At 56.9% G+C, this 27,020-nt stretch overlaps 1 protein-coding gene across 20 annotated transcripts; it reads left to right on the top strand.

Annotated features, from left to right (window-relative positions):
- The first annotated feature begins 311 nt into the window (after positions 1-311).
- On the top strand, positions 312-27,020 carry TBC1D24 (TBC1 domain family member 24). Of its 20 annotated transcripts, none has more exons than XM_025274973.3 (9): positions 312-414; positions 16,978-17,090; positions 18,133-19,203; positions 19,755-19,772; positions 20,237-20,395; positions 21,518-21,581; positions 22,500-22,595; positions 22,835-23,057; positions 23,466-25,097. In XM_025274973.3, the coding sequence occupies exons 3-9, from the start codon at positions 18,239-18,241 to the stop codon at positions 23,618-23,620; spliced, it is 1,680 nt and encodes a 559-aa protein (XP_025130758.3). In that variant the 5' UTR covers positions 312-414; positions 16,978-17,090; positions 18,133-18,238; the 3' UTR covers positions 23,621-25,097. The 20 variants fall into 20 exon arrangements, with proteins under 20 accessions (XP_025130758.3, XP_044792106.2, XP_044792098.2 ...); XM_044936171.2 differs by having other exon boundaries at positions 17,619-19,203; XM_044936170.2 differs by adding an exon at positions 26,294-27,020 and having other exon boundaries at positions 316-418; positions 16,978-19,203; positions 23,466-23,636.

The raw sequence follows: 27,020 nt of genomic DNA, 5'->3' as shown, positions 1-27,020 counted from the left end.
CGGCAGCCCGGACGTCGTGCCCACAAACGGGCGTGCATTCCTAGGCCGGCCCGGCGAGACCTCTACCCCGGCGGGCACCACCGCCGCCCCGGACTCCCGATACCCGCTGCCCTGCCGGCGCCTGGGCCCGGCGGACACCCACCGCCGCGCGCGCGCGCCCCCTCGCCTCGCGCCGGGCCGGGCTGAGCCGGCGCATGCTCCAGCCGCCCGGCCTCGGGGCGTCAGCGCGCATGCCCGGAGCCGCGTCCTCGGAGCCCCGCGGGCGCCGCGGGTGGGCAGCTGGCGCCTAGGCTTGGCGGGGGCGGGGCCGCGCGCGCGCGCGTGCGCAGACGCGCCGGCGCCGGGGCGCGCGGCGACCTGAGGAGAAAGCGGCGCGGCGGGCGGAGGTGGGCTCGCGGCCCGCGCCGCAGGAGGGTAGGTAGGTGCGCGGCGGGGCCGGCGGGCGGGCGGGCGCGGGGGCCGTGGGGGCGGGGGATCGGCTGTCACCGCGGCCCGGGCGTGCTGACCGAGGAACGCGGGGGCCGGCCGCGACGCGGGTGGGGGATCCGGGGCCCGCGGCCGGCGCTGCCCACTGCCCCCAGCCCTGCGCCGCGGCCCCAGCGCCCGGCGGGGCGCGACGTGGGGCCGGAGCGGTCCTGGGCCCTGCGCGGGACCCCCATCCCGGCGCTGTCGGTCCGGCGGGCGGCTCAGGCGAGGCGGCGGTGGGAATGAGTTAGCTCTGGGTACTCCTTCCTCGGGCGCTTTTCGGGCTCTGCGGGGTGGGAAGTTCTCTTCTGGATTCGAAACTGCAACAGATTCTGTGATAACACTCTGTCTTGGAAGACCTGCAAACTGCTCCCGTCCCGACCCTCCGCTTGCTCCAGGTTGGCACCCCGCCCGCCTGCCGCCTAGGTATCTACGCAGCCTCTGAGCCCTGCCCGGCGGATCTGGGGTGACTTGTACCCTCGGGTGGCCGCTGGGCTGTGCTGGGGACAGAAACGTTTCCACAGGGCTCCTGAGCACTGTACTCCTCAGCCTTTAGAAAGCACAGCTGGGGGTCGGGGATGGGCCTGGGGAGGTCAAGGTCCTCTCCTAGGAAGGGTGTTGGTGCCCTGATGGCCTTACTCGGTAGGGGACACTTACTCGGTAGGAAGCACTGGGCCTCCTGGATCACCGCCTGCTGGGCTGACACTAAAGGCCAGAGGCAGTGTGAGCACCCACTGGGCTAGGTGGTGGCGTGGGTTGACTGTTAGGATAGAGGTGTGCCTGGGAGGCACAGTCCCCACCTCATGTGGCTGTTGCTGTGATGCTGATCTTTAGCCAGCTGCTTATTCCTAGTGAGGAGTCTGTCTGCCTTTCCAGGGCCAGTAGAAGCATTTGCAAGTGATTTTTCATATTTCTTTGTATGTTTTCTCTCACGTCAGCAGGAACTTGTAGATAATTACAGGAGGGGAAAAAAAATTCTACTATTGGGAGGAATACTGGTTTACCCTACTTAAACGTGGGGGCTCCTCTCCATCTTCTTGCCCCAGCACATAGTAGCCTCCTCTAAACATTTACTTAATTGTCTTGAAGACAGGTGTGCTGGTTCTTTCCTTTTTTAAGGGATCCGGGCTGGGAGAAACAAACCAAGGTAGGAAAAGATCAAGAACTCTCGCAAAGGCATTAGTTACCATTTCTAACAGTGCTATAACCCCCAACATGTGCTTTCTCTATCCTGAAGGTTGTTCGTCATTTAATCTTCTCAGCCCTTAGCTAAAGCCTGTAGAAGCAGGGCTTATTCAGGAGCCAGTGCTTTGTTTAGAAACCAGTCTCTCCCTGGGAGCAGAGCTGGGCCGAGTCACAGTCGTCTCTGCTCCCCTATTGCCTCACAGAGAATGCTGAAATGAACTAGGTGCTGAAACGAGTGCAGTAGTTTTCGTCTGGTGAACAGTGACCTTCAGGGCACGTAGAAGTAATCTAGTTATCTAGGCAGGCTTTTCATAATGACAACAGGATTCACCTCCTGGATTTGCAAGTTCACCTGCAGGTGAGCTGTGCTAGCTGTCACTGGCCACACCTGCCAGGACTGTCCAGCCGGCCAAGTGACCTTGGGCACACCATGTTGCTCCCAAGTCTCGTTGCAGTCTGAGCCGATCTCAGAAGACATATTTAAGTGTTTCCTTTTAGATGGTTTCTGGTTTGAAGTACATAAGGACAATAAGCAGGTTATAAAAAAGCACTTAACATTTACCCTGTTCAATGTTTTACCTGTTTGAGCATACCTTCTCTGTTATGACAACTCTGTGCAGGGAAGAAAGAGAGCCTTTTCACCTCAAAGCAGCAGTTTCAGTGGCTGTTTCAAGTGTCACTTTCCAAATGGAGATAATATCAAAGAAGCGGTACCTTGGGCTTTTCACTAAAGACCAACCTAAATTCATTATTTGATGATTTTCGTTGTTCTTTAAACACAAATTTATCCAAGTCATACTTCACGTGATGAGGACTTGTGCCCCGTGCTCTGCAGCTACAGAGTTGAGGGAGCCTGTGCCCTAGAGGAGATGAGGGTGCAGTGAGGAGACAGGTCAGCGAGCTGTGGCACAGTGGGCAGCACTCCCACTGAGGTGGGCTGAGCTTGCTGTGGGCACAGAGGGGTGGGGTCCAGCTGGCCCTTGGTGGTGAGAAGCACTTAAATTAAATTTTGAACATCAGGGAATTTCCTGGCTGTCCAGTGGTTAAAACTTTGTGCTGTCACTGCCAAGGGCACAGGTTCAGTCCCTGGTCAGGGAACTAAGATCCCACAAGTCATGTGGTATGACCAAAAAAAAAAAATTTTTTTTTTTTTTTAAGAACAGCCACGTGAGGGAGAGACTTCTTGGCTAAGGGACAGTGTGTGAAGTACCAGGGCAGTCTCCCAGCTGTTGGAAGAAGGGCAATGGGTAGCATTGGTGTTTGGGGTGAGGAGAGGGAGATGGAGTTAGAGAGCTAGGCTAGTGGCTGTCAGGAGAGCCATGAGTACCAGTCCGCAGTTTGCATTTTGCCCTGAAAGCGGTGGGGAGCCACTCAGGGATCTTGGGTTTGTGAGTGACTGGTCAGATTGTGCCCTCATGGGTGACTTGGGGTGGGTTGGTGCAAGGCTGCACTGAGTCGGGATGGTTAACAGAACACTAGAAGGCCCAGCACCAAGGAAGGCCAGTGGGAACAAAAGAAAGAGCAAGACCACAAGACAGGTGGCCGCGGGGACGGGAAGGGCCAGGGGTGGAGGAGAACTTCGGGAACACTCCGAGGCTGGGTGACTTGGCAGGGCCGGGCTGCACTGTATGCTGGAAGGGACAGGCCTGGAGTGGGTGACGACGGGTGGTGTGGAGAGGCTGAGCTGAGAGTCCTTAACAGCTCCTTGATAGAGACTGCTCTGGAGCCGTGAGAGCTCCTTCCTATGTGGGCATTGAAGCCAGGGTGTGGGGTGTGCCCTCCCAGGAGTGTGTATGGAGTGAGAGAAAGAAGACTAACCCTGGAGAGGCCTGATGCTTCACATGCATAGGACAGAGTAGATAAGGTAACAAAAATCTGATTGATTACCTCCTGCCTTTTAAGGGGATGGGGTCAGGATAGTGGGCTTCTTATATCTGTCACAGAGCCTCAGGTTGTTGGTTAAACAGCAAAATGTAAGATACCAAAGGTGCAAAATCACATAATTGATTCCCAGGGCCTTCCTGTCAAATGTGTTTGTTTGCCTTTTGAGAAAGTTCCAGATTGTCACTCATCTCAAAGGACCTCATTCTCCAGCCTGAGGGTTGGTCCTCTCAGCGAGTTCTCACCACTAGATCTCTGGAAAGAGACCTTCTCAGATCCAGAGAGAGATCCGAGAACTCTGTGGGTCCTCTCGCTCTCCTCCCGGGACCCGTTTCTGTGTAGTGCCTCAGCATTAGAGACGACAGGACTTTAGAAGGACTGTTGAGGATACAGAGGCCAAGTGTGTAGTGCTTCCTCCCAGGCTTGTCCCCACGCCGAGGGGCCGCCGGGAGGAGATAAGGAAAGGCTGGCGTTGCACAAGGAGTTCCTGTTTGCCCACAGGAGGCACAGGGGCCCACAAGGCTGTCTGGTCTCTCGACGAGTGCTGTTAGCAGTGACCTTCGCCTCTTTCGGAGCCTGCTCACGGAGGGGCACAGGAGACAAGCTCTCCTTCTGTCCTGTGCAGTCCCGGTCCCCTGCCTGGCTCTTGGACCTTAGCCATCTCCGCTGGATATTGCCCACAGAGCTGCTGGCAGGGGTCACGCGTGAGCGGTCATGCTTTCTTCCTCCAGCCCACCCAGGCTGCGCTCTCCTCTTACAGGCCATTGAGAAGCCACTATTCCCGGCTTGGCCTGTTTCACATAACCAGAAACTGTGTGTCCACCTAATTGTTACACAATTTTAATTGGATACCAATTGTTTGCTGATGGGTGATTCTGTTACCAATAAAAGCCCTCTCCCTGCGTAGATGAAGCTCAGTTACCTGATTCCCACCAAGAGCTCTCCTGGCTTCTGTCCCTTCAGCCTTCCTTTGAATCCGTTTGTCCTCATTCCCTGATTACCCTCTGTAATTCCTTTCTCGGCAGGCATGGTTCCCACCTTCCTGTCTTCCTAAACTTGTGGGCCTTAGAGGGAGCCTTAGGTGTGTGTTCACTCTGCCTGCCTCTGCTTTCTTTCCCTGCCTCCCCGGGTCGTCTCCTCCCCCACCTCCCAGCACACAGGCGCGCACTCCTTTCTCGGTAGCCCAGTGAACCCAGACCCTGTGGCTTCTTGGAGCCGATGAAGCTGGACCGTAGAAGTGTCTTTGAATATGAGCCATGAATGACACTCACTGGCCCCAAGCAGCTGTGCTCTCCAGGGCTGTTTCTGCTGCTTCCTGGGTGCAGGCCGCCTCAGCCTTCAGGATCTAGGCCAGGCGGGTGCTGGCGGGGCAAGGCTCCCAGGCCCCTCTTTCCTCATGGGCTGGGGGCCCAGACACCCTGTGCTTCTCCCTCACAGCATCCGCACCTGAGTTGGTAGGGTCAGTACATCATGTCCCCGCATCCTGAAGCTCGATGAGCAAGGGGGTGGCCTTGCATCCTCGTGTTCCAGTACTCAGCACAGTGGCATTCAGAAAACGTCTCGAATGCCTGTTGAAATGATTCAGCCTGCAAGATTGCCTCCCAGCCCACTCTGCAGTCACGCCTGAAGATGCTTGCCGAGAGCCTGCTGTGTGCCAGCCTTCGGAGGCACGCCTGTCACCCGCGCCTTGCTTGGAATTCAGACCAGTCAGGATTCTAGCTTCTGACAGCTGGGCTTCCTCCTCCTGCTTCTCATTCTGTGCAGCTAGTTGGTTTCTCCTGTGCCCTTGGGGGGTGTTTTCCCAGACCTACTGCTGGGAGGACCTTTTAAACTCTGAAGATAAAGATCCTGAATTAGCAGAGCCCCATTGCAATCCCAGCCTCCGTCTGTGGGTAGACCAAACCAACAGCTTGCTTGAAGAAAATTAGTTCCTCATCTAGGGATCAGACCTGGGTCAGGGCATTGAAAGCACCGAGTCTCAATCACTGGACTGCTAGGGAATACCCTGCAGGAAACCTTTTTGAGTGGCTAATACCGTTAGGACTTCACCCCGCTCAGGTCCCATCCATAGGCTCAGTTGCCACCGCTAAGATCTGCATTTAAACTTGCGACGTACTAGCAGAAGGGCCAGCCAGCTGGCCTGCGGTGCTGTGACTAATACCTCCTCAGTGGTTACACCCCTTTATGCCTGGCACGTGCCCTCCATTGTGTGCCGTCAGCCAAGGGCCCCCTATCAGGTTCCCGGTAACTGGCACTGTGGAATGCCAGTTGCCACTAGTATTTGAAAAATGCCCCGTGCTGCTTCAGGGCTGAGGCAGAACCCAGCCTGCCATCTCATTGCATGAGGATGCCTGCTGGGAAGCACACATACCTAGAACACACAAGTTGCTGAATGGCCCCTGTGGTTTAGAGTTAAATTTCCTTCTCGGGCCCAAGTGGTCTGGGATTTTCCTGAGTCTCCGTCTGTTTTCTTCTCTCTTTCCTCCTCCTTGGGTGCACCGAGTGTGTGATGTGAGACGCCTGGCTCCAAGTCGCAGTAGGGTAGAAGAGCTGCACTCATAAGCAGGTCATCACAGGTGTGCCAAGTTCAAACAGATTTGGAGAAGGAGGCGGGGAGGTCAGCCCTGCCTGCAGGGTTAGGAGTCTGGAAGGGCCGGTGAAGGAGGGAGCATTTGAAGCACATTTGCCTGAGAGGAGAAGGAAGAACCAGCGTGTCCCACCTTTCCCCCTTCCCATTGTCAAGACTCCTGAAGCCACCATTGGAAGGCAGGTAGGGCCAAATGCCTAAGCAGTCAGGGCCAGTGGACGGGAGAGGGTTTCAAGGGGAGAGCAGGCCAGAGCTGTTTGGGAGTCAGAGCTAGCTGCCTTTTACGGGGAGTGTGTGAAGGCTAGGAGGTTTCAGCAAAACACTTGGAGGTATGGGACCTAAGAAATCTAGGCTTAGAAGAGGATGGACGTGCCTGCTCAGTCATGTCTGACTCTTTGCGACCCCAGGGACTGTAGCCCACCAGGCTCCTCTGTCCATGGGGTTTTCCAGGCAAGAAGACTGGAGTGGGTTGCCATTTCCTCCTCGAGGCGGTCTTCCTGACCCAGGGATCAAACCTGAGTCTTCTTCATTGCAAGTGGATTCTTTACCACTGGGCCCTCAGGGAAGCCGGGAAGAGGATGGACTTCTGCAAAAGGAACATTTGAGGGACAGGAGCAGTGGCCGCCAGAGAGAGGAGGAGACGGATGAGAGGGAGGGGTTTTGGGAGGCCTGGGGGGAGGAGAGCTGAGCGCTGAGAGCAGTGGGGTCAGCTGTGTGCGTCAGAGAGATAAGATCTCAGAGGTGTCTGTTAGGTCTGGCAGCCAGGCAGTAAAGCCATCGAGGGCTTGACAGGGGAGAAAAGAAAGAGGACAGGCTTAGCTCAAGGGGAGTTTCGGATGCTGTGGTTGGGGTTGAGGGCCTGGCTAACCAGAGAGGGAGCATTACAGATGCAGGAGAGTCGGAGTCCTAAGAGTTGAGATCCAGAACCAAGGGTGGGTGGGGGTTGCAGATCAAGGGCCAGGGTCAGACAGGAGTGGGTGCTCTGGCCTGACACCCAGTTCTCGAGGAGAATGGGAGGTGTGAAGCTGTCAGCTGCTGTGGGACTAGGAGAGGGTGCCTGGAGGCAAGTGAAGGGCTTCCAGGTGTCTCCGGGGGCCTCGAGTGGGGTGGTGTGACTTTGCCTCCGTGGTTGGTGTGCAGGTGTAGGGAAGCGTGCCGTCAGGCTGGCTTCTCACGGGGATTCTGCCAAGTAGCTGAAACAGGAGCCCGTGAGTGATGGAGCGGAGGTTTGGAGGGTCGGGTCAGGCCCAGCAGACAAGGGAGTAAACCCCAAAGGGCTCGTGGGGAGGGCAGATGGACTTGCGGCAAGTGAGAGTGGGGAAGCGAAGCGCTCCAGGGCAGTCAGTGTGTTTGTAGTATGTGCCCAGGATGAAGTGCCCCTGGGGCCAGCAAGGCTGTAGACGAAGCACCAGAGATGTAAAGGCTTCTAAAGCTAGGGAGGGATTTTTTTTTTAATAGGTAAGAGGTGGATTTATTTAGAGAGAAACACACTCCACAGACTGTGTGGGCCAACTCAGAAAGCGAGAACAGCACCGGGATATGGGGCTGTCGGTTTTCAGAGGGGTGGGTAATTTCATGGGCTGGTGAGTGGGAGGAGTGTTGGTGTGGGGGTTTTGAGGTTGTGCCCTGCCCCCTTCCCTCCTGTCTTTACCCTCTCAGAGATTTTACTCCCATATTCTTACGGGAAACAGAGGGGCAATGATCTGCCCTGTGTAACTGCTTCAAGGTTGATCAGAGGCATCGACTCTGCCTTTGAAGGTGTAAAAATCTGTGGATGCCTGATCTTGGGGCCTCAGGGGCAGGACAGCTCCTTGTTTTAAGTCGGTGTGGACTGGAATGCTCACATAGCCGTCATCTTGATGTGAAGTTGTTGTAACTGCTTCCATAGCAGCCTTTCTGTGAACCTCCTTGATGAAACTGTAAGAACTCTCAGCTGTGGTGTGTGGAATCTAGTTCCCTGACCAGGGATCACACTCAGGGCCCCTGCATTGGGAGATGGAGTTTTAGCCACTGGACCACCAGGAAGGTCCTCTCCTTCAGTCTTCTGACTAAAACCATCAATGGCCAGGAGGCCCATGTCACTCTCTGGCATCTGGGGTATTCCCTCTTCCAATGCCCTGGTTCTTTGCAAAGGACACATCAATTGCAATCCTCCCTTAGTGCCCCTTCTGTCTACACAGGGTGCCCTGGTCTTGTCTGGGTGCCCCTGCGCCTAGTGGCCCACCAGAAAAACCGATTCCCCTTTGGTAGTCTCTGAGTGGACAAAATCAGTACCATCATTTGGGCCTTTTGCATATTTCTCTGGGTATCTTCAGCCTTTGCAGACAACTTCCTGTTACTGAAAACTGAGTAAGCCAATTGAAACAAATCATTCATTGGAGCCTGATGACCAGCAGATGCTTTCTGAATTTTGTGCCTGATGTCTAGGGCAGACTGGGCTATGAAGTGCTTAGTCAAAAGGGCGTGTCCCTCCAGAGAGGAGGATTCTCATTCGTGTGTTTTCCTGAAAGCCTCCACTAGTCTCCCTTCGAAGACCGCAGGCTTTTCATTTTGTCCCTGTTGAAGTTTTTTTTTTTTAACATTTTTATAATTAACAGATTTTACTGTAAGTTTCTTCCAACTGAAATTATATAACTCAGATTGGGACTTGAATCCACGTACTGGGACTGGAACCCAGTCAAAATCCACGGTTTTCCAGCCGAGATCACACACCTGGTTTTCCAGCTGAGATTGCACACCTGGTTTCAGAGCTTAGTGAAGCTCACTTGGTGTCTCATCACATAAAGAATTCAGTGAGAGACAGAGTGATAGGTAAGGAGTGGATTTATTTAGAGAAAAACACTCTTAACACAGAGTGTGGGCTATCTCAGAAGGTGAGAGGGGCCTCGGAATATGGTTTGGTTAGCTTTTATGGACTGGGTAATTTCACAGGCTAATGAGTGGGAGGATTCTTTTAGCAATTTGGGGAAAGGGTGGGGATCTCCAGGAGTTGGGCCAGCACGCACTTTTTGGCCTTTGGGTCACCCTTGGAGCTGTCAGCGCCTGTGGGCGTGTCCTTTAGCGCCTGATACGCTGCGGTCAGTCACATGGCCGTCTGTCTCTGTCAGCGGCATTCACAAGGTAATTCCGTTGTGGGTTTGCCTCAGAGATGGCCTCGTTCACCACTCAGTGCACTGCATGGTCCCATTGTGGGAGTCAGTAAAATGTCCTCTGTGTTTTTCCTAGAGTCATCCCTCCGAGCTAGACATGCCTTAAATTCCTTTTGGGTTCCACTGCCTAGATACAGAGTCATGAAAATTTGAATATAGGGTACTTTTTAAAATTCCTGTTGTCTGAATCTTTCCTAACCCTGGAGTATATGGCCCAGAGGGATATTAGCCAGATTAACGCAACCCTTTCTAGACCCAAGCCCGAGGTGATGTGTCTAGCTGCTCTGTCTGATCAAGATTTGCACTTAGATCTTAGATGCTATCCCTCCCAAAGCAGTCTTCAACCAGGCACCAGCACCTGCAAAGTTGTTGCAAAGGGACAGCACAGAAGGTGTCCCCAGCGGCGTTGACAATGAGCAGGAGTTGCTCAGTTCAAAGTAAAGGGTCAGCACTTGTCAGTGAGTCCGTCTTGGCAGTTACACAGGTCTTCTGGGGTTAAGAGAAACGATATAAAACAGGAGTAAATGTAGAACGTAGGAGACTAAACGTCAGAGTCAAGGAACAGAGTCTGGAGTATCAAATCCTGCCTCGACAGGCCTGTCCTGGCCCTGCTGTCGGACGCGCCTGAGCATAGCCATTCCATGCCACCTTCCTACAGCAGACCAGGCCGACGGCTGCCATCCTTCTGGTCCAGAGCTAGGTTCCTGATCAGAGCCCCAAAGCATTTGGGGTTGACAGGCCTGACCGAAGCAGGCAGACATCGCTGGAGCGTCCTCCCCGGTACGCCTGGCTCGGGCATCCCACAGGCCTGTCTTGGACCAAGACCTAACTCTCAACATTTTCTTACCTTATCACTGTCCCTTCATGGCGCTTGAGATTACACACCTGGTCTTAGGACTTACTGAAGCTCAGGTTCTTGATGTCTCATCACAGAAAGAATTCAATGAGAGACAAGAAGTGGGTTTATTTAGAGAGAAACACTCCACAGACAGAGCGCAGGCCAGCTCAGAAAGAGAGCAGCTGAGGCTGGGGAGCTTTGAGCCAGGCCGGCTTGCTTGACCTTTGATGGCCTGTAGTGAGGCAGCTGAGAGAAGGGGCCCAAGAACCGAAATGAAGTGGGTGGTGGGTGGGGAGACCCTGGAGAGAGGCGGGCAGGGCCCCTGCTCTCTGGCCTGGAGGAAGTGTGCATTAAGGGAGAGGGTGGGATGGGGGGCTGTTTCCCACAAACAGGCTCCAGAGCAAGAAGAGAGCTGGAGCTCAGGCGAGGGTGGTAAAGCAGGGCAGCGAGGGAAGCGAATGCGGCGTGTCAGGCTGTGGTTGGTGGCCCTGTCACCCCGTCAGCCGCCAGCGGCTGGGGGGAGGCGGGGGGCAGGCATCTGACTGCTGAGGTCTTGGGCCGGGAGGGGAGTGCCCTCCTGCCCCATCCCTGACAGTCCCGAGCCTGTGTCGCCGAGGCCTCGGGAGTGGGCTTGAGCGTTTCCCTGGTGTCTGCCCGTGGGTGGCTGGGCACCCCAGGCCTGCCGTGAGGAGGCCAGGCTTAGACTTGGCCCACATCCTGCTCCAGGCCTGCCGTGCCCAGGCCCCCCTCACCTCCCCTCTGGCTGTCCTAGTGGAGGCCACTGGATAACGCCCACCATGCCCCCTTCTCTACCTCAGAGTGCCTCCCACTCTTCCCTATTCACTGGTCCAGACGCCCTGGGCCGTGCCCCCTGCCCTGCCCCTCTACCCAAGCACCCTGAGAGCAGAGCCGCACAACCGACCCCCCAGCACAGGTCATCTGCCCTTCCCTGTCCTGCCGCCGCGTTCCTGCCTGGCCCCCTGCGTATCTTCTTTTCAGGCAGTGACCGGTCCTGTGTCTTTCTCACCCACGCTCCACACACCCTAAGGGCTGGAGTGGGGCCACCAGGTGTCAGGGACCCGTCGCCCTGCCTGCCCTCGCTGGGGACACTGCCTGAGAGGCACCACTCTCTTGGTCACGCGGGACTCCCCGGGCCCGGGACCGCTCACCTCACTGCCCGCCTCCCCGTCTGCCACCCTATCCTTGGTCTGCAGTATGCAGGGCTGGACCCAGCCTCCTTCCTCTTCCTTCTCTGTTTCCTAACCGCATTCCCAGGAAACAGGCGGGGAGTGTCCCGCGAGGAGGGAACAACTGAGACAGCCTCGCCACCGGCTGTCCTGTGGCGCAGTGACTAAGACCCGGCCAGGCTGAGCCCCGGGAGCTCAGACCTGAGCTGTTCCTGCTGCCAGGACGGGCGCAGGGCCTGGGCGGGCGGGCTGGGCAGGGGTCAGCGGGACCGGGCGGTGTCCGAGCCCCCCTCCCTCTGCGCAAGGCTGTCTCCTGCCAGCTGGGCCGCAGTCAGCTCCTCGGGGGGCTCTGGGTATGTGGAGGGGCCGTGTGCGAAGCCCATGGGGTGACAGAGGAGTCCAGGGGCCAGTGTCGGGGTGAGGGCTGATGGCTGGGTGTCTGGGCAGGGCCTCAGCACAGCAGCCCAGCTTCTCCTCCAGCCTGAGCCCTTCACAGCCCCCCAGGGAGCGCCTCCTCCACCCCAGCCCTGGGCCAGCATTCTCTGTTCACTGCTGGGGCCTTTGTCCCCCACCCCCAGGTCAGCGTGTCTGGTGGAGTCCACCCCCGCTTGTCCTGCCTCTGCTTCTGGACTCTGCCCTCTTTCCTCCTTGGCCACCAGGGTTTTCTCTGAAATGCCGATCTGATGTGTCACCTTCTGCCTGGCTCTTCTGCTCCCTCGTGTGGGGATGACAGCTCCTGCCCCAGCTCCCAGGAGCTCCCCCGTTTGCATTTGCCCCGTGCCCATTGTCACACACCCTGGGGTCCTAATCCCTCTGGCACGCATGCAGAGTCTGTGCCCTGCTGGGTGGTCAGCGCCCTGCTGGCCTCTCGTCTCACTGCGGGCGCTGTGACCATAGGTCTCCTGGAGAGCTGTCTCTTACGCTTGTGTCCCCAGGGCCCTGCCCAGAACAGGCAGCTATGGAGAAGTTTGTAAAACAAATAAAAGTTTGAGTCAAGAGGGCGGAAGGAGTGCTGGGCAGCCCCGGAGAGGCAGTTTATAAGGGGGCAGAGCGCCTAGTGTGGTTAGGTGGTTTAGAATCTCCCCAGACTTAAAATAGGGGTCTGTTTGTCACTTGAAAGCGAGTTTTTTGTTTTTCAAATCCAGTTGTTTGGGAGAATCACATTCCCCACTTACATGGTGAGGCAGGCAGAAGTTTCATGTTTCATGACCCGTCCAACCACGGCTGGAGCCGCGTGGCATGTGGAGCCAGGCTGAGGACAGGGGCGGTGGGGCTGCCCCCTGGGTGAGCTGCGCTCCTGAAGGGGGCCGTCAAGCACACTGCAGGCTAGCTCTGGAAGCTGCTGGCTGGGTTCTGCCTGTGCAGGGCCCCCAGAGCCCTCTCTGCATCCATTTCCTCACTGTGAAGTTACCTGCCGTGGGTTGAAGGAGACAGGGATGAGGTTGCATTGCCTGGCAGCCCACTGTGGAGTCTGTCCAGTGGCCCTTAAATGGGGCAGGAGGGGGCCCAGTGCGCTCTGTCCTTCGTCCCGTGACTGCTTTCTCTCCCCACCCCACTCCCTGTCTGGGGTCTACCAGGAGGGCGGCACTGGCCCTGGAGCAGAGTCGCTGGGCACAGGGGACCCGGGGCTCCTCCTACCCACTGCCGCCTCCCTCCTCCTGTGGGCACACTCAGGGAGCTCCCCAGGGGGCTCCGCAGGGAGGGCATAGCCAGGCTCCCATGACTGCTCCTGGCTGGAGCATGGTCCCCAGAACCCCCTCCTCAGCAAAGCTGCCTGGCCGAGGGCCCGTGGGGCCGCCAGCTGAGCACTGCAGAGGGGGGGCCTAACCCCCTGAGCAGAGGTCACTGAGTCCCACCAAATGCTTTATTTATTTTTTTTTTTTGAATGCTTTATTTTTAACTTTTTAAGGTAGACTTGCTTTCCATTAGGAAGCCTGGACTCTGTTCCTGAGGGAAGGCATGACAGTGACTGGAGGGGCTTCCGGGTGGGGAAATGGCCACACCAGCGGGGAGGGGTGCTGGGCAGGGCCATTCAGAGGGACCCTTCAGTCCCAAAGAGAGCAGGTGCCTCCCCGGGCCCTGGGGGAACCCTGGCTGCAGCCTCTGTGGCTGCACCGCACTGGCCCTCCTGACCCCACCCCCAGAGCCCCTGAGCTGGGAGCCGGGGAAGCGGGGAGCGCTGCCCTGGTGTGCCAGGCGGCAGGCGGGAGAGTGCTTTCAGGGAGCAGGCGCGGCTCATCCCTATGGCGGTCAGCTGTTAGTCTGGCTGCTGGGGCGCGTCCCTTCCCTGCCCACACTCGGGTAACTGGGACTCCTCCGCACCCCCACCCCGGTGTTTCACTGTGCCCGGAGTACCGGACGCCCTCCCCTCCTCCAGCACCCCGGTCCCTTCCGCCTAGGGGCCCTCGCTCTTCTTGTCAGGAGCAGCCTTTCCTCAGCTACTCTGTCAGCTTCCGTCTCAGCACTTACGCTCGGATGGGGGAGACCCCCTGATGACTCCCCCTAAAGTGGCCACCACTCTCTGGACCGGCTGTGTGGCATCCCTACTGCCCGAAAGGACCACTGTCAGCTGTTCTTGTGAGTCCAACAGGAGGAAGTAGAGTGGAATTTTTCCTGTTTGCCCAGAATTGCATATTAGGCCCAAGCTCAGGGCAGAAACGCAGAGTTCCTTCCTGTGATCCAAGGCTGGGAGCCGTGGCCCCGGGCAGCCCTGCCCGCAGGCTGATGGACAGGCACCCCCAGCGGCCTGCCCTGCCCCTCTGCAGTGAACTTGAGACTGGGGGTGGGGTGGCCCCAGGGCGAGTGCAGAGTTTATGATTAGAATTCGTTCCCTCCCTCACCTTCCTGAGGCCAAGGGAAAGGTTTTCCAGGGCCCCTGCTGGCCAGGAAGAGTGGCCACCTGCCCCGGGCTGCCGCAGGGCTAGAGGGAGAGAGTGGGCTGTACCTGTCCCCACGCCCGGCCAGCGTGCCAGGCGGAGAACTCGACCCACAGGCGCCGTGCGGGGCTCAGGGCCCAAGCCAGGCTTGTGTTCGTGGGCTCTGTTTTAGAGACATCTGTGTTCAGGGAGGAGGTGCGGCTTTCCTGAGGCCAGCCCAGCCAGCGGCAGGGCAGACTCGAGCCCAGCCCAGTGGCTTCAGACTGGCTCGCTCCCTGCTGGAGCTCCAGCCAGCCTCTACGACTGCCCGCCGGGTGAGGGTGGGAGCACGGCTGCCTTCCTGGGCCCGGCCCCTCTGTTGGGTGCTGGGTGCTGCGAGAGCAGGTGAGACCTGCGTCCCTTGCGGGGCAGGTGGCGTGGACGGTGTGGATGGTGTGGCCAGCCGTGGGAGGGACAGCTGGGGAGGCCGTGTGGCCCAGGTGAGGGTCCTGCCTGGTGACTGTGTCTGTTTCCTGGCTGCTGCCTCCCCCTCCCCGCAGCCATCGTGTGCTGTGAACGCCTGCACTCGTGCGTGCAGGAAGCAGCTTCATGAACTCAGATGTGAGGGTGGTGGCCTTAGGGAGGAGAGACAGTGGGATTGAGCGGTAACTTAAGCAGGACTGTGCGTTTGTACTCTGTGATTTTGTGTTAGTTGATGTTTTTGTGATTATGCATTCATGTAAAAACCAAACCAGACAAAAAGCTGCCCTGGGACCTGGCTTCATTGACCCCTCAGGAGGTCAGCACAACTTTGTTTGCCCTTCTCCAGAAATGCTCTCAGGTGGGAGGAGGCCTGCAGGGATCCAGAGAGCTCCTCTGGGCTCTTCTGCTCCTGTCTTTGCCTCGGAGTCCCCGGCCACTTGTTGCAACAAATAAAATTGTGGGGGGCTTCCCTGGTGGTCTAGTGGTTAGTGCTCAGGTGCTTCCACCGCAGGGGGCGTCGGTTTGATTCCTGGTAGGGAACTAAGATCCAACATGCCGTGCGGCACAGCCAGAAACAACAAGGAAACAAAACACAAAACGTTGGTCTGCTTCTCCCTGAAGGTCCTTTCTGAAGGAATTTACAAGGTACAATAACCGTTTTTGGAGTTTCCAGTTTAATATTCAACCTGAATCTTAGGCCAGCTGAGTGAGGTTTGGCACTGTCCTGCCCCGCTCTTGTTCTGTTTATAAACATGCTTATTGCCCTGACAAGGAGCAGGTTCTATTCAAGAAAACAGGATAGGCCTGGGGTCCCTCCAGAGGTTAGTGTGCTCGGAGCCTAGAGTGAAGGATGAGACTCTATAGGTAATTTGCAGCCTGGGGAAACGGGGGCCCCTAACTGCTGTCCTTCCCAGGATAGAGCAGACAGACTGGGGTTCTTTTCTGGGGAAGGAATTTTCAGCATTTGCGGCACCTGGTCTCGCTGCAGGCAAGGCTCTTCCAACGGGACGAGGTAAATGGATGTTGTCAACAAAACTTCATTTCTGTGGGAAAGTCCCTGTAAAGACATATATCCAGGGACTTGGACAGACACTCAGCTGTGTTCACAGCAGCATTACTCCCAACAGCTGGAAGGTAGGAACAACCCAGATGTCCATCGACAGACAAAGCGTGTTTTGTGCATACAGTGGGATATTATCAGCTACAAGGAGGAATGAAGTTCTGATGTTGCAGGGGGCAGAGATGAACAGGTGGGGCTTTTTATGATACTATAATAAGGTTACATGTCATTTTACATGTGTCCAAACTCATAGAATGTATGACACCAAGAAGGAATCCTCATTAATTCATAGATTCCGTGATGTGTCAGTTTAAGCTCATCAGTTGTAGCAAATGTCTCATCTGTGGGGAAGGTTAATAATGTTGAGGCTGTGCCTGCGTGGACAGAGAGTATGTGAGACCTCTGTACTATCCTCTCAATTTTGGACCTAAAACTGCTCTAAATAATAGTCTTGAGTTTTAAAATATATATCATACATGGGCTTCCCTGATAGCTCAGTTGGTACAGAATCTGCCTGCAATGCAGGAGACCCCAATTTGATTCCTGGGTTGGGAAGATCCGCTAGAGAAGGATAGGCTACCCACTCCAGTATTCTTGGGCTTCCCTTGTGGCCCAGGTGGTAAAGAATCCGCATGGAACACAGGAGACCTGGGTTCGATCCCTGGGTTGGGAAGATCCCCTGGAGAAGGGAAAGGCTACCCACTCCAGTATTCTGGTCTGGAGAGTTTCATGGGCTACAGTCCACGGGGTGGCAAAGAGCTAGATACAACTGAGTGACTCTCATGTTCACTTTCGTATTCTTATCCATGCTGTCAACCCTGATGAACCTTGAGGACATTATGATCAGTGAAATAAGCCAGACACTAAAGGACAGATATTGTATGATTCTACTAATACTAGGTGCCTAGAGTGGTCGAATTCATAGAAAGCAGGGTGGTGGTTACCAGGGGCTGGAGGCTGGGAATTGGGAGTTGGTGTTTAATGGGTGCAGAGTTTCATTTGGAGAGATGAAAAAGTTCAGAGATGATGCTGATGGTGGTGCAGCCTTGTGAATGTTCTTAATGCCACTGAACTGTACACTCACAGATGTTTAAAATGGTAACGTTTGTCATGTATATTTTTAACAATTAAAAACAACAATAAAATTCTGTAAAGCAATTATCCTTCAATAAAAAATTTAAAAAACAACCACCATGTTAAGGTGCTTTCTCAAGACACATACAGATTTTACTTACAGTTCTTTCCACTCAGTATTTTTAAAGTATTGCTTGCTTTTTCTGTTTTCAGATAAATGTTCTTGATGCAAGCAAGACAGGAATGCTCTGATCATTTACCGAAGATCACTGAGGCAAACAAACCTTTGTGAGATCTCCAGACAGTGTACCATCCCAGGCAGAAAGGTTAGTCTGAGGTGCGTGGTTAGCACTTCTGTGCTGAGGACAGTAGCCTCTGGCGAAAACAGACATCAGACTGTGGCAGCCTTCCAAGCGCTCGACTTCCATCTCGCTGTCCCCATGCGGCTGGAGTCAAATAGCACCTGTTACCCGTTTTTTTAAAAAATGGCTACAGGAGTCTCAATAGATGCCCATAATGGAGAGAGCTAAGTTGCTCAGTTGTGTCCGACTCTTTGCGACCCCGTGGATGTAGCCCACCAGGCTCCTCCGTCCATGGGATTCTCCAGGCAAGAATACTGGAGTGGGTTGCCATTTGCTTCTCCAGGGGATCTTCCCGACCCAGGGATCGAACCCAGGTCTCCCGCATTGCAGGCAGACGCTTTAACCTCTGAGCAACCAGGGAAGCCCGCCCATAGTGGAGAGATGGTACCAAATCCCCCAATACCTCCGGCTCATTTGGTTCCAGAAATTTCTGATTGTGAAGCTGTGACACCTTCCGTTTATTTCTCCACCCTCATGTCTTCTTCCCACCAGTGACTCTTCTGTGGAATGCCTGCCTGCAGCTTAGCTGCTGTTTTTAGAAAGTTAAGAGCCAGTATCCAGGTTCCAGGCCAGTGACCGTGGGGCAGAGTAGGTGTGTATCCTGCTCATGACACACGGCAGGGCAGAGGCTGTGAACCTGTGCGAGCTGGAACATGGTGTCTGGTGACCTTCCGGACCAGCGGCTCATTTCAGAGGCTCCCAGGCTGCAAAGGGAAGAGTGAGGGCCAGGTGGGCCACCACCCCTGAGCAAAGAGGTATTTACAGCTGAGTCAGCCTCTCAAAGCCTTTTCTCATGACCCAGAGCCTGTGTGACCTCTCCCAGTACCTGCAGAAGCCCTATGAAAAGAAGTTATGCTCCAGAATCCGTAGTGAATTCTCAAGAATATCCACTTATCTTAAAGGGAAGCCCTACTGATAACTTTGTAGAAACATTAAAACAGACTCTTTTTTTAAATGTAAACCTTCATGCCACGTGCGTTATTAAGCATGGTTTTTAATCCTGTAGGGCATGGGATGGCAGACAGGTTAGCCAAGAAGCCTCGGAGAGGGTGCCGGTGGATGTAGCTGCCCTTTGACCCCTCCTGCCCCCGACCCCGGGCACTCCCTGCACGATGCACCCCCCAGCCTACAACTGCTTTGTGGACAGAGACAAGATGGACTCGGCCATCCCGGACCTGGGGCCCAAGGAGCTGAGCTGCACGGAGCTGCAGGAGCTGAAGCAGCTGGCACGCCAGGGCTACTGGGCCCGTAGCTACGCCCTGCGGGGGCAGGTGTACCAGCGCCTGATTCAGGACATCCCCTGCCGCACAGTCACCCCTGATGCCAGCGTGTACAGAGACATTGTTGGCAAGATCGTGGGCAAGCACAGTAGCACCAGCCTGCCCCTGCCCGAGTTTGTGGACAACACGCAGGTGCCCAGCTACTGCCTGAACTCAAAGGGCGAGGGCGCTGTGCGCAAGATCCTGCTGTGCATCGGCAACCAGTTCCCCGACGTGTCCTTCTGCCCCGCACTGCCCGCCGTTGTGGCCCTGCTGTTGCACTACAGCGCCGATGAGGCTGAGTGCTTTGAGAAGGCCTGCCGCATCCTGGCCTGCAACGACCCCAGCAGGAAGCTGGTAGACCAGAGCTTCCTGGCCTTCGAGTCCTCCTGCATGACGTTCGGGGACCTGGTGAACAAGTACTGCCAGGCGGCCCACAAGCTGATGGTGGCCGTGTCGGAGGACGTCCTGCAAGTGTACGCAGACTGGCAGCGCTGGCTCTTCGGGGAGCTGCCCCTCAGCTACTTTGCCCGCGTCTTTGACGTCTTCCTGGTGGAGGGTTACAAGGTGCTGTACCGCGTGGCACTGGCCATCCTCAAGTTCTTCCACAAGGTGAGGGCGGGGCAGCCGCTCGAGTCGGACAACGTGAAGCAGGACATCCGCGCCTTCGTCAGGGACATCGCCAAGACCGTATCTCCCGAGAAACTGCTGGAGAAGGCGTTTGCCATCCGCCTCTTCTCTCGGAAGGAGATTCAGCTCCTGCAGATGGCCAATGAAAAAGCTCTGAAGCAGAAGGGCATCACTGTCAAGCAGAAGAGGTAGGCAGGCCACTGGGGCCACCTCTGGGGCCCAGATGGGGTGGGGCCTGTGAGGAAGCACCCTGGGGGCTTGGGGCCTGAGCTTGTCCGGCTGGCTGGCCAGTAAGCCCTCCGTGCGCATGCAGAAAACCACCGGCCAGGGGACAGGGCCTGCCTGGCGCAGCTGCAGGTGGCCAGGGCAGCTGTGGGCGTGGGGCCTGTGGCCGAGGTGGAGGCTGGAGTCGTCGGTGGGGCCCATGGGCCCCGGAGGGAGCCAGGCTGGCCTCGCTGAGTTACTCTGGGGCCGCTCTTGCTGCCCGCCCCTCAGCTCCGGGCTCCCGTGCTGGTGGCCCCCCGTCCTGAGCACAGCCACCTGGGGAGCCAGCCTGGGGAGGGCCCATGTGTCCTGAGACATCAGCGGCCGCTGCTGTGCCCCAGCTGTAGGTGTGGAAGCCTTTCTTGTGGGCCAAAGGCAGGCGTGTCCTGGGTGTTAGTACTTGCCACTAACCTCTCCTTGTCTGTTTTATTTTTCTGCCTCTTCTCCGTGTCCGTTGCTTCCTCCTGTTTTTCAGTGTTTCACTTTCTAAAAGGTAGGTCTGGAAACCGTGTCTCCACACCTGGCTCCTCTCTTTTTCCAGCCCGGCTGCTTGCTCTGGCTCTCTGGGCTGGCTTCAGCAGTGCTGCCACAGAGCCTGGCTGATGTTCAGGCCCGTCTGTCTGTCTGTCTGCCTGCTGTCAGTGCTTGGCTGGCTTGGAAGCATTGTCTTGCCAGAGCTGACTCTCTCTGTCCCCATTTCTTAGAGAAGGGGCTTTCGTTCCCGCCCCTGGGCTGGGCTCTCTCCCCTCTGTAGCGGGGTGGGAGCAGGACTCCAGGGCCGGCTCTACCCCGTGCCCTCCTGAGGGCCCCTAGGACCAGGCTCTGACCTGGCTCCACAGGTAAGAAGTTCCCTCCAGGCTGAGGTCCCACGAGAGGCTTGCCCCTCCTGGGAGGGGGTGGGGTGCATGGCTGGGGCTGGGGCTGCAGCTGTGCTCTGACCTTTGCCCGCTCCCACAGGCAGTTCGTGCACCTGGCCGTTCATGCAGACAACTTCCACTCAGAGATCGTCGGTGTGAAGGAGATGAGAGACATCTGGTCGTGGGTCCCTGAGCGGTTCGCCCTCTGCCAGCCCCTCCTGCTCTTCTCCTCGCTGCAGCATGGATACAGCCTGACCAGGTAGCGCCCTGGAGGCAGGGCCCTGGGCCTGCCCCCTCGAGGGGCCAAGGTCTGGACTCCAAGGGCCAGACAGAGCAGAAGGGGTGGGGTTGCCCAGCTTCTCATCCTGCCCTCACGTCCTGGAGGTCACAGTCCAGCTGGACCCAGGCCTGCGGACACGGGTACCTGGGCAAGGCCCTGCCTCTTCCTGGGGCCTAGACTTGGGAGCTCCTTTTCTGAGCATCTCTCACTCCAGGGCCACCCCCACTGCAGGAGTTAGGGTTAGAGTCACTGCAGCACACGCAGGGCTCCGCAGTCTCACACAGGCGTGGTGGTGGTCAGGCGCAGACTCCCCCGCCCCCGAGCTTACAAAACTTCAGGACAACTCGAGGCGGCCGGCCTTGGATACTGCTCTTCCACCCCCATTTCACCAGTCCACACCAGGTCCATCTTGGCCCTATGGGCTGTGCTGGGCCCTGGCCAGTGTCCAGGGGATTCTGGCAGGCTTCCCCCGAGGCACCCCATCTCCCTGGGGTGCTCTGCCAGGTGCCGCCCTGAGAGCCTCAGGTGGCTTCTGACCTGCGCTCTGCCTTGGGTCATGGGCAATGCAGACAGAGAGGCCCATGATGGACACTGTCAAGCGGCACCCACACATTCTGGCATAGCTAGCCAGTGTGGTGTGGGAGGCCCACAGAGGGATGCTAGCCAAACCCTGGGCACCTGCGCTGGCACACCAGTGGCCTCAGGCCTCCTCCTGGCTCCCTGGTGCTGCCAGCACCCAAGAACACTCCGAGCTTTCCCAGAGCACAGACCTGTTCCTCTGGTTCTGGCTTCCCCAAAGCACTTGGCGCATGGCTATCTGCTAGGGGCCATCTGCCCTGCCGCTTCTGCTCTGGGCATATCAGGGCAGAATGTCCAGGGCTCTGACCGCTTGGCTTACGGCCTCCTGGCTGGGGCTCCCTGTTGGCAGAAGCACCCAAGCCCAGGTGTTGCCATCTAAGCCATGTGCCTGGTTCCTGGGAGAGGAGGATGGGCCGGTGTCAGGTCCATCCGCCCTGGGCAGCCAGGGTCAGTAGCGGCTGGGGGAAGGGAGGCAGAGGCGGGCGCTGCTGTCAGACTGGCAAGGGCGTTCTCTGCCCCCAGGTTCTACTTCCAGTGCGAAGGACGAGAGCCCACTGTCCTGCTGATCAAGACTACACAGAAGGAGGTAAGGACCAGCCAGGGGTCCCCTGGCTCCTGGCCTTTTGGGAGGGTGGGTGTTCCCTCGTAGCCCCCACCCAGGTTTCCTGGGCTTAGGGATACAGAGCAGGGCTTGCCCTCCACAGAGAGGTAAATCTAGCCTCTTCACATGACCCCCCAGTTCCCAGGGCCTCCCTGTTCCCCTGGGGGTCCAGACCCCCAGCCTGACCAGCCCGGCAGTCTAGGGGAGCTCTGCAGAAATGCCGGGTGAGCGAGGCCCCACGCCCTCCTGCAGCAGTCTGCCGGCGCCGTCCCCTCCTCCACCCCGGCAGGGAGTTCTCAGAGCCTTGTTCTCTGCAGTGGCTGTCATCTGGAACGTACTTAAGGTGTCTAGAAAAGTGAGCACCTCCGTCCTGGAGCGTCTGCGTGCTGTGGTGGCTCCCAGACACCCAGCTGCACCTGCAGGACTGTCTCCTCAGCCTCAGACCTTGCGTCCGGCTCCCGGGAGGAGCCCGGGGGTCTGTTACAGCAGGTGACCCGAGTGTCAGATATCTCCGTAACCACTCGGAGGAGTGCCTCTAATGGTGAAATCAGGCATCTTGCTGGCTGATAGGAGGCCTGGGAAGTGTTTCTTGAGCAGGTGCCTCCTGGAAGCTCCCATCTGAGGGGTCTCCCTGGGCTGATACCCATAGTTGGAGTGTGGACACTGGCTTGTCCCCAGGCTTCCGTGCCCAGGTGGGAAATGGAAATATCCCAGGAGCCGACAGCGGGCAAGGCAGCCTCCAAGCCTGAGCCCTGCCAGTCCCCACTCCATACTTCAGCCCTGGCCCTCCAGTGGGCTGGAGGGTGTGGGGCTGTGGCTGAGCCTCGGCTCTCAGCTGCCCTGAGTGCTGGGGGGCTCCCGTGGGCACTCCAGGTGCAGCCTCCCCCGGGCCTTCCTCCCCAGGTGTGTGGCGCTTACCTGTCAACAGACTGGAGTGAGAGAAACAAGTTTGGGGGCAAGCTGGGCTTCTTCGGGACCGGAGAGTGCTTCGTGTTTAGGGTGAGTGGGCCCCCCGTGAGAGGTCACCCCCTCACGTGACCCTGCTTACTTCCAGACGCGACTCCGTCACCTGCTGGGTGTGACCCTTAGAGACGAGCTCCAAGAGCAGGCAGCCCTCTGCGGCACGGTGTGCGCTGGCTCCCACCCCTAGCTCGGGTCCTCGCACTGGGCACGGACGATGAGCCCTGGGGGAGAGCGGGCACCGCGGGTCAAGTCCTCACACCGGCCTTTGTCCTCAGCTGCAGCCCGAGGTCCAGCGCTATGAGTGGGTAGTCATCAAACACCCAGAGCTCACCAAGCCCGCATCCCTGGAGTCTGCCACCGTTCCACCCTCCCCCAGCCACTCTGTGTCCTCTGAGCCCGCAGACCGCCTCTCGCCGTTCCTGGCTACTCGACACTTCAATCTGCCCTCCAAGACGGAGTCCCTGTTCATGGCGGGGGGCAGCGACTGCCTCATCATAGGTGGGTGCCGCCCTCCACGTCCGGCCGGCTCCTGTCTGTCCGCGGTCACTTAGCTGAGAAGAGGGTACAGGGTCATGGGTGCCGAAGCCGCGGGCCAGTCCTGGCTGAGCCGGGTGGTAGGTGCCTCATCTGAGGGACAGGCAGAGCCCCCGCAATGGCAGGAAGAAGGCAGCAGATCGTTGGGGGTGGAGCAGGCACATGGGGAGCATGGGACCTGAGGCTGCATGCTGGGAGACGGGGGACAGGTTGGAGTAGAGAGCAGCCCCGTGGCTTTACAGAGGCCTCTGGCAGGGCTGGACAAGGCCGGCCCAAGACTTGCCTGGTCCGAAGGGAGAGGCTTGGGAGCAAGAGGAGGGTCCCCAGGGGCAGCGCTTGCCAGAGGGCAGCCACTGACCGAGTGTCCCGCAGGTGGAGGGGGCGGCCCGGCGCTGTACATCGATGGGGACCTGAACCGGGGCCGCACGGGCCATTGCGACACTTTCAACAACCAGCCCCTCTGCTCTGAGAACTTCCTTATCGCCGCCGTGGAGGCCTGGGGCTTCCAGGATCCTGACATCCAGTGACGGGAGTGAGCCAATGGTGACTGAGCTGCCGCTGCCGGTGGGGAGAGGTGGGGGTGGTACCTGGGCCCCTCCTCATGGAGGTGGCGGTGAGTGCCCCACATATGTGGGCACTATCAAGGTGCAGCTGGGCACAGTACTTATCTAGGCAGTGGTGCCATGGCCGCAGCTGGCCCTCCCGGACCTGCGGTACTTGCTACTCGTTCGTCCTGGACTCAGGCCCTGGCTAGCCTCTGGGCAGGCATCCCGTGCGGGAGGCCGGGGTCTATGGCCCCTGAGCCTCAGTCCCCTGCGGTGAGAGGGTACTGGGGCTGGGCGAGCCGGCTGGGGCCAAGGAGCCTGCCCAAGTGTGGGCACACGGCTCCCCCTGCTGGTGCCTCTGGGAATCTCCCGAGGAGCCCCTGCAGCTCCTGCTGGCCTGCTACAGTTGGGGCCCTGGGGCTGTGGGTCCCCGGAGACCGCAGGCGCTCTGTTGACTGTTCCTGGCGGGAGCATCTGCCTGGAGCTTCTGACTCAGTTCCCGCCTCCCCTGGGCCCCCTTTGGACAGGAACCGCTGGTGAAAGCAGGGAGGACGAGCCGCGTGCAGGGCTCCGGGCCTTTACCCAGGGAGGGCCCCTCCCCAGGGAGGGCCAAGGGCCGGAGGGGACGGTGCTTGTCCTTGTGTTTCTGCAGAGCCTGAAGCCTCTGCTGGGCCTCAGGGTAGAGTTACGCCTGGAAGGGCCCTCTGGGACGGACCCCACACCAGCCAGCAGTATTTCTGGGCCCTGCTTGGAGAAGCCGGGACCCACGGAGCCTTCTGCAGCCTCCTCTTCTCCAGTTCCGGGCCTCCTTAGCTCCCCAAGCTCCCTGCCATGGCCCCACTTGACTGCAGTGACCTAGCCTGGGGTCCTGTCCGACCCCTCACATGCGCTGTCTTATCACGCCTCCCCCACCTGGTGCCACCCGCCCTCCCAGCTCCTGCCACATGGACCTTCCTGACGCACCATCTTTGCGTCCATCTCACAGTGCCGCCTGGGCCTGCAGGGCGGCCCTCCACCCGTGATTCCCTCAGCTGGTCCTGAGGGCCCGGCCACCCAGTGGGAGGAGAGACGTGGACACTCCAGGGCTGGGGATCCTGTCCCCTCGGTGCCCCATGCACCCCCACCCCTGTGCTCATCCTGCGGGGCGTGCATCCTCCCTGCCCACCTCCTCAGATGTCCCCCGAGCCCAGCCGTGGCGATACGGAAGGACACACCAGGAACCCTGTGTGGCTTTGGGCAGGCCGGTGAACCTGTCTGGAACTCAGTTTCCCCAACTGTAAAATGGGGCCGTTCACCCTGCGCTGCCATCCCCGCAGGGCTGCTGAGAGGCCTGCAGAGGGGAGAGGTGCTGGCGGCGGGCAGCTTCCTCCCCAGACACCACAGCCCTCGCTGCCCCTCCTCGAGCTCCCTCAGCCCTCACCTGTGCTTCGGTGTTCATTAAACGGCTGTGTGAACTGCAGGGATCCGAGTCTGCTTTCTTCAACCAGAGGGACCTCCCCAGGTGCCCCGCCCCACCCTGGCTCACCTCCTGCTTGTCAGTCTGGTCACGGAACATCAAAGGCCTTTTCAATGCGAGGCCTTTCAGAAGCAGCTGAAGGCACACCTGAGCACCCTTTCATGCCCCTCTGTGAACCTCCTGATCTGCAGAGTTCTTTTCCTGCTGAGTAATTCCACAGGATCCTCTGAGACTGCCCCAGGGCCCCCCTCCACCCCACTCGGCAGTGGCAGCTGATGAGTCACCATTTCTGTACATGAGATCTTTGTGTGTGCATGCACGATACTCGCTTTCTTTGAATTTCGTATCTTCTCCCTAACTTTTCTGCTAAACTAAAAGTATGTGTGATTATTATCTTCAAATTTTTTATTCTGATTCCTGTCCTTGTTATCTGATATTCGGTCTTCCCAAATAGAGTATAATTAATTTTGTTGCCATTCTCTGTTATTTCTTCCTGATTATTATTACCATTTTCTGTTAAAAATTAGCCAAAGATTTATGGAATAGTACAGTGAATTACATTTGTTTTTCTAGAAACATTTGAAAATGTGTTTTAAGAAAAAAATTGAACATAGTTTAAAGCAGTTCATTATCAAAGTAGACTGTATGCATTTAAGGGTTCAGAAAATCAGTTTTCCTAAAACAGTTTATATTACAAGAGTAAGTCCATTGTATTTTATGAGTTTTTCCATTTTAATTATTGAATTAAAATAAGTATTCAATTTTTCCTATTTTTATACATTCTTTTTTTTTAGTTTTTCAGGGCAACTTGTTTTAGAAAATTCTGAAGATTTCACAAGGTCTTCAAATTTATCAATTTCCTGAAGCCACAGAGCCCTTAAAATAATCTCCTTACATAGCTTATATTTAGGAGATTCAGTTTTTGTTGCTTTATTTTGAGATAATTTTAGACTTACAGAGGAGTTTCATGGAGGGAATAGAGCTCCCTCCCCCACCCCCACCATTCCCAGCTCATTTATGAAACCCAAGAAATGAACATTCGTAGTCACTGGAAACTTAAACTGCAGCCTGTACTCAGAGTCCCTGTTTTTCTGTAGTGATTTTTGTTGCAGGAACAGATCTAATCTTTACAACTGTTTATTTTCCCACATTTTAATTAAATTCTGAATGTCGTCAAATTTGCCTAACACCGATCTTAGGAACACATCGCCATAATGAGGCCGTCCAGTGCATCTCAGCCACCCTCCCCATGTCGTCTCTGCACAGAGAAGTCGCCGGGTCAGGCGGGAGTGCCCGGGCACACCGTGAAGTGTCTCACCTGATGTCGTCGAGTTCGGCAGAAAGGAAAGTGTGTGCATTTTTTAAAATAACCTGTTGTGGAAAAGGAGTTTATGTTCTTCATTATATCTGTCAGGTCACGTGGCTGGTGGCTGGCGCTAAAATGCCTCCCACAAGTGCAGACCACTTGTTTCACCCTACCACGGGGAATTCGTCCACACCGTGCTTGGGGCCAAGGAAGCAGAGTCAGCAGACATGTACTGTGACAAGGGACACACCAGCTAACAAAAGCTGCCACCCTGGATCACTGAAGCCCAAGACTGGCCACTCCATCAGGCTCCCCACGAGACACAACCCTGGTCAGGGGAGCCTGAGGGCCCGATCTCATCCAGGGACGAGGCCGTGCCGTCCCCATCCCTGTTTCTATCTTCACGCAGAGACACAGCCCTCCCCTGTTCTGTTTTACCCTGAAGCACCTTGACTGGCAAAGGACACGTCTTGTCAGAAGTTTACAAGCTAAAGAGGGAAAAGAAGAAAGAGTTGTGTGAATAATTTGACTCTCTTGTCATGTAGCATGATTGTTGGCTGAAAAATGGATTATTGGACTGACGATCTGGAGCATTTCAATGAATGTAATAAAAAAATTCC

This window comes from Bubalus bubalis, chromosome 24 (genome assembly GCF_019923935.1).
Source record: "Bubalus bubalis isolate 160015118507 breed Murrah chromosome 24, NDDB_SH_1, whole genome shotgun sequence".
Taxonomy (NCBI): Eukaryota; Metazoa; Chordata; class Mammalia; order Artiodactyla; family Bovidae; genus Bubalus; species Bubalus bubalis.
The sequence above is the reverse complement of the archived record's forward strand: the minus strand, read 5'-3'. Positions and strand labels throughout refer to the sequence as shown.

What these genes read in the sequence shown, in the direction of transcription:
- TBC1D24 (XM_044936170.2), top strand. Translation starts at nt 18,239, where the DNA reads ATGCACCCCCCAGCCTACAACTGCTTTGTGGACAGAGACAAGATGGAC. An exon ending in TCAAGACTACACAGAAGGAG is followed by an intron (nt 21,582 to 22,499) that starts GTAAGGACCAGC and finishes CTTCCTCCCCAG; the next exon opens with GTGTGTGGCGCTTACCTGTC. An exon ending in CAGCGACTGCCTCATCATAG is followed by an intron (nt 23,058 to 23,465) that starts GTGGGTGCCGCC and finishes AGTGTCCCGCAG; the next exon opens with GTGGAGGGGGCGGCCCGGCG.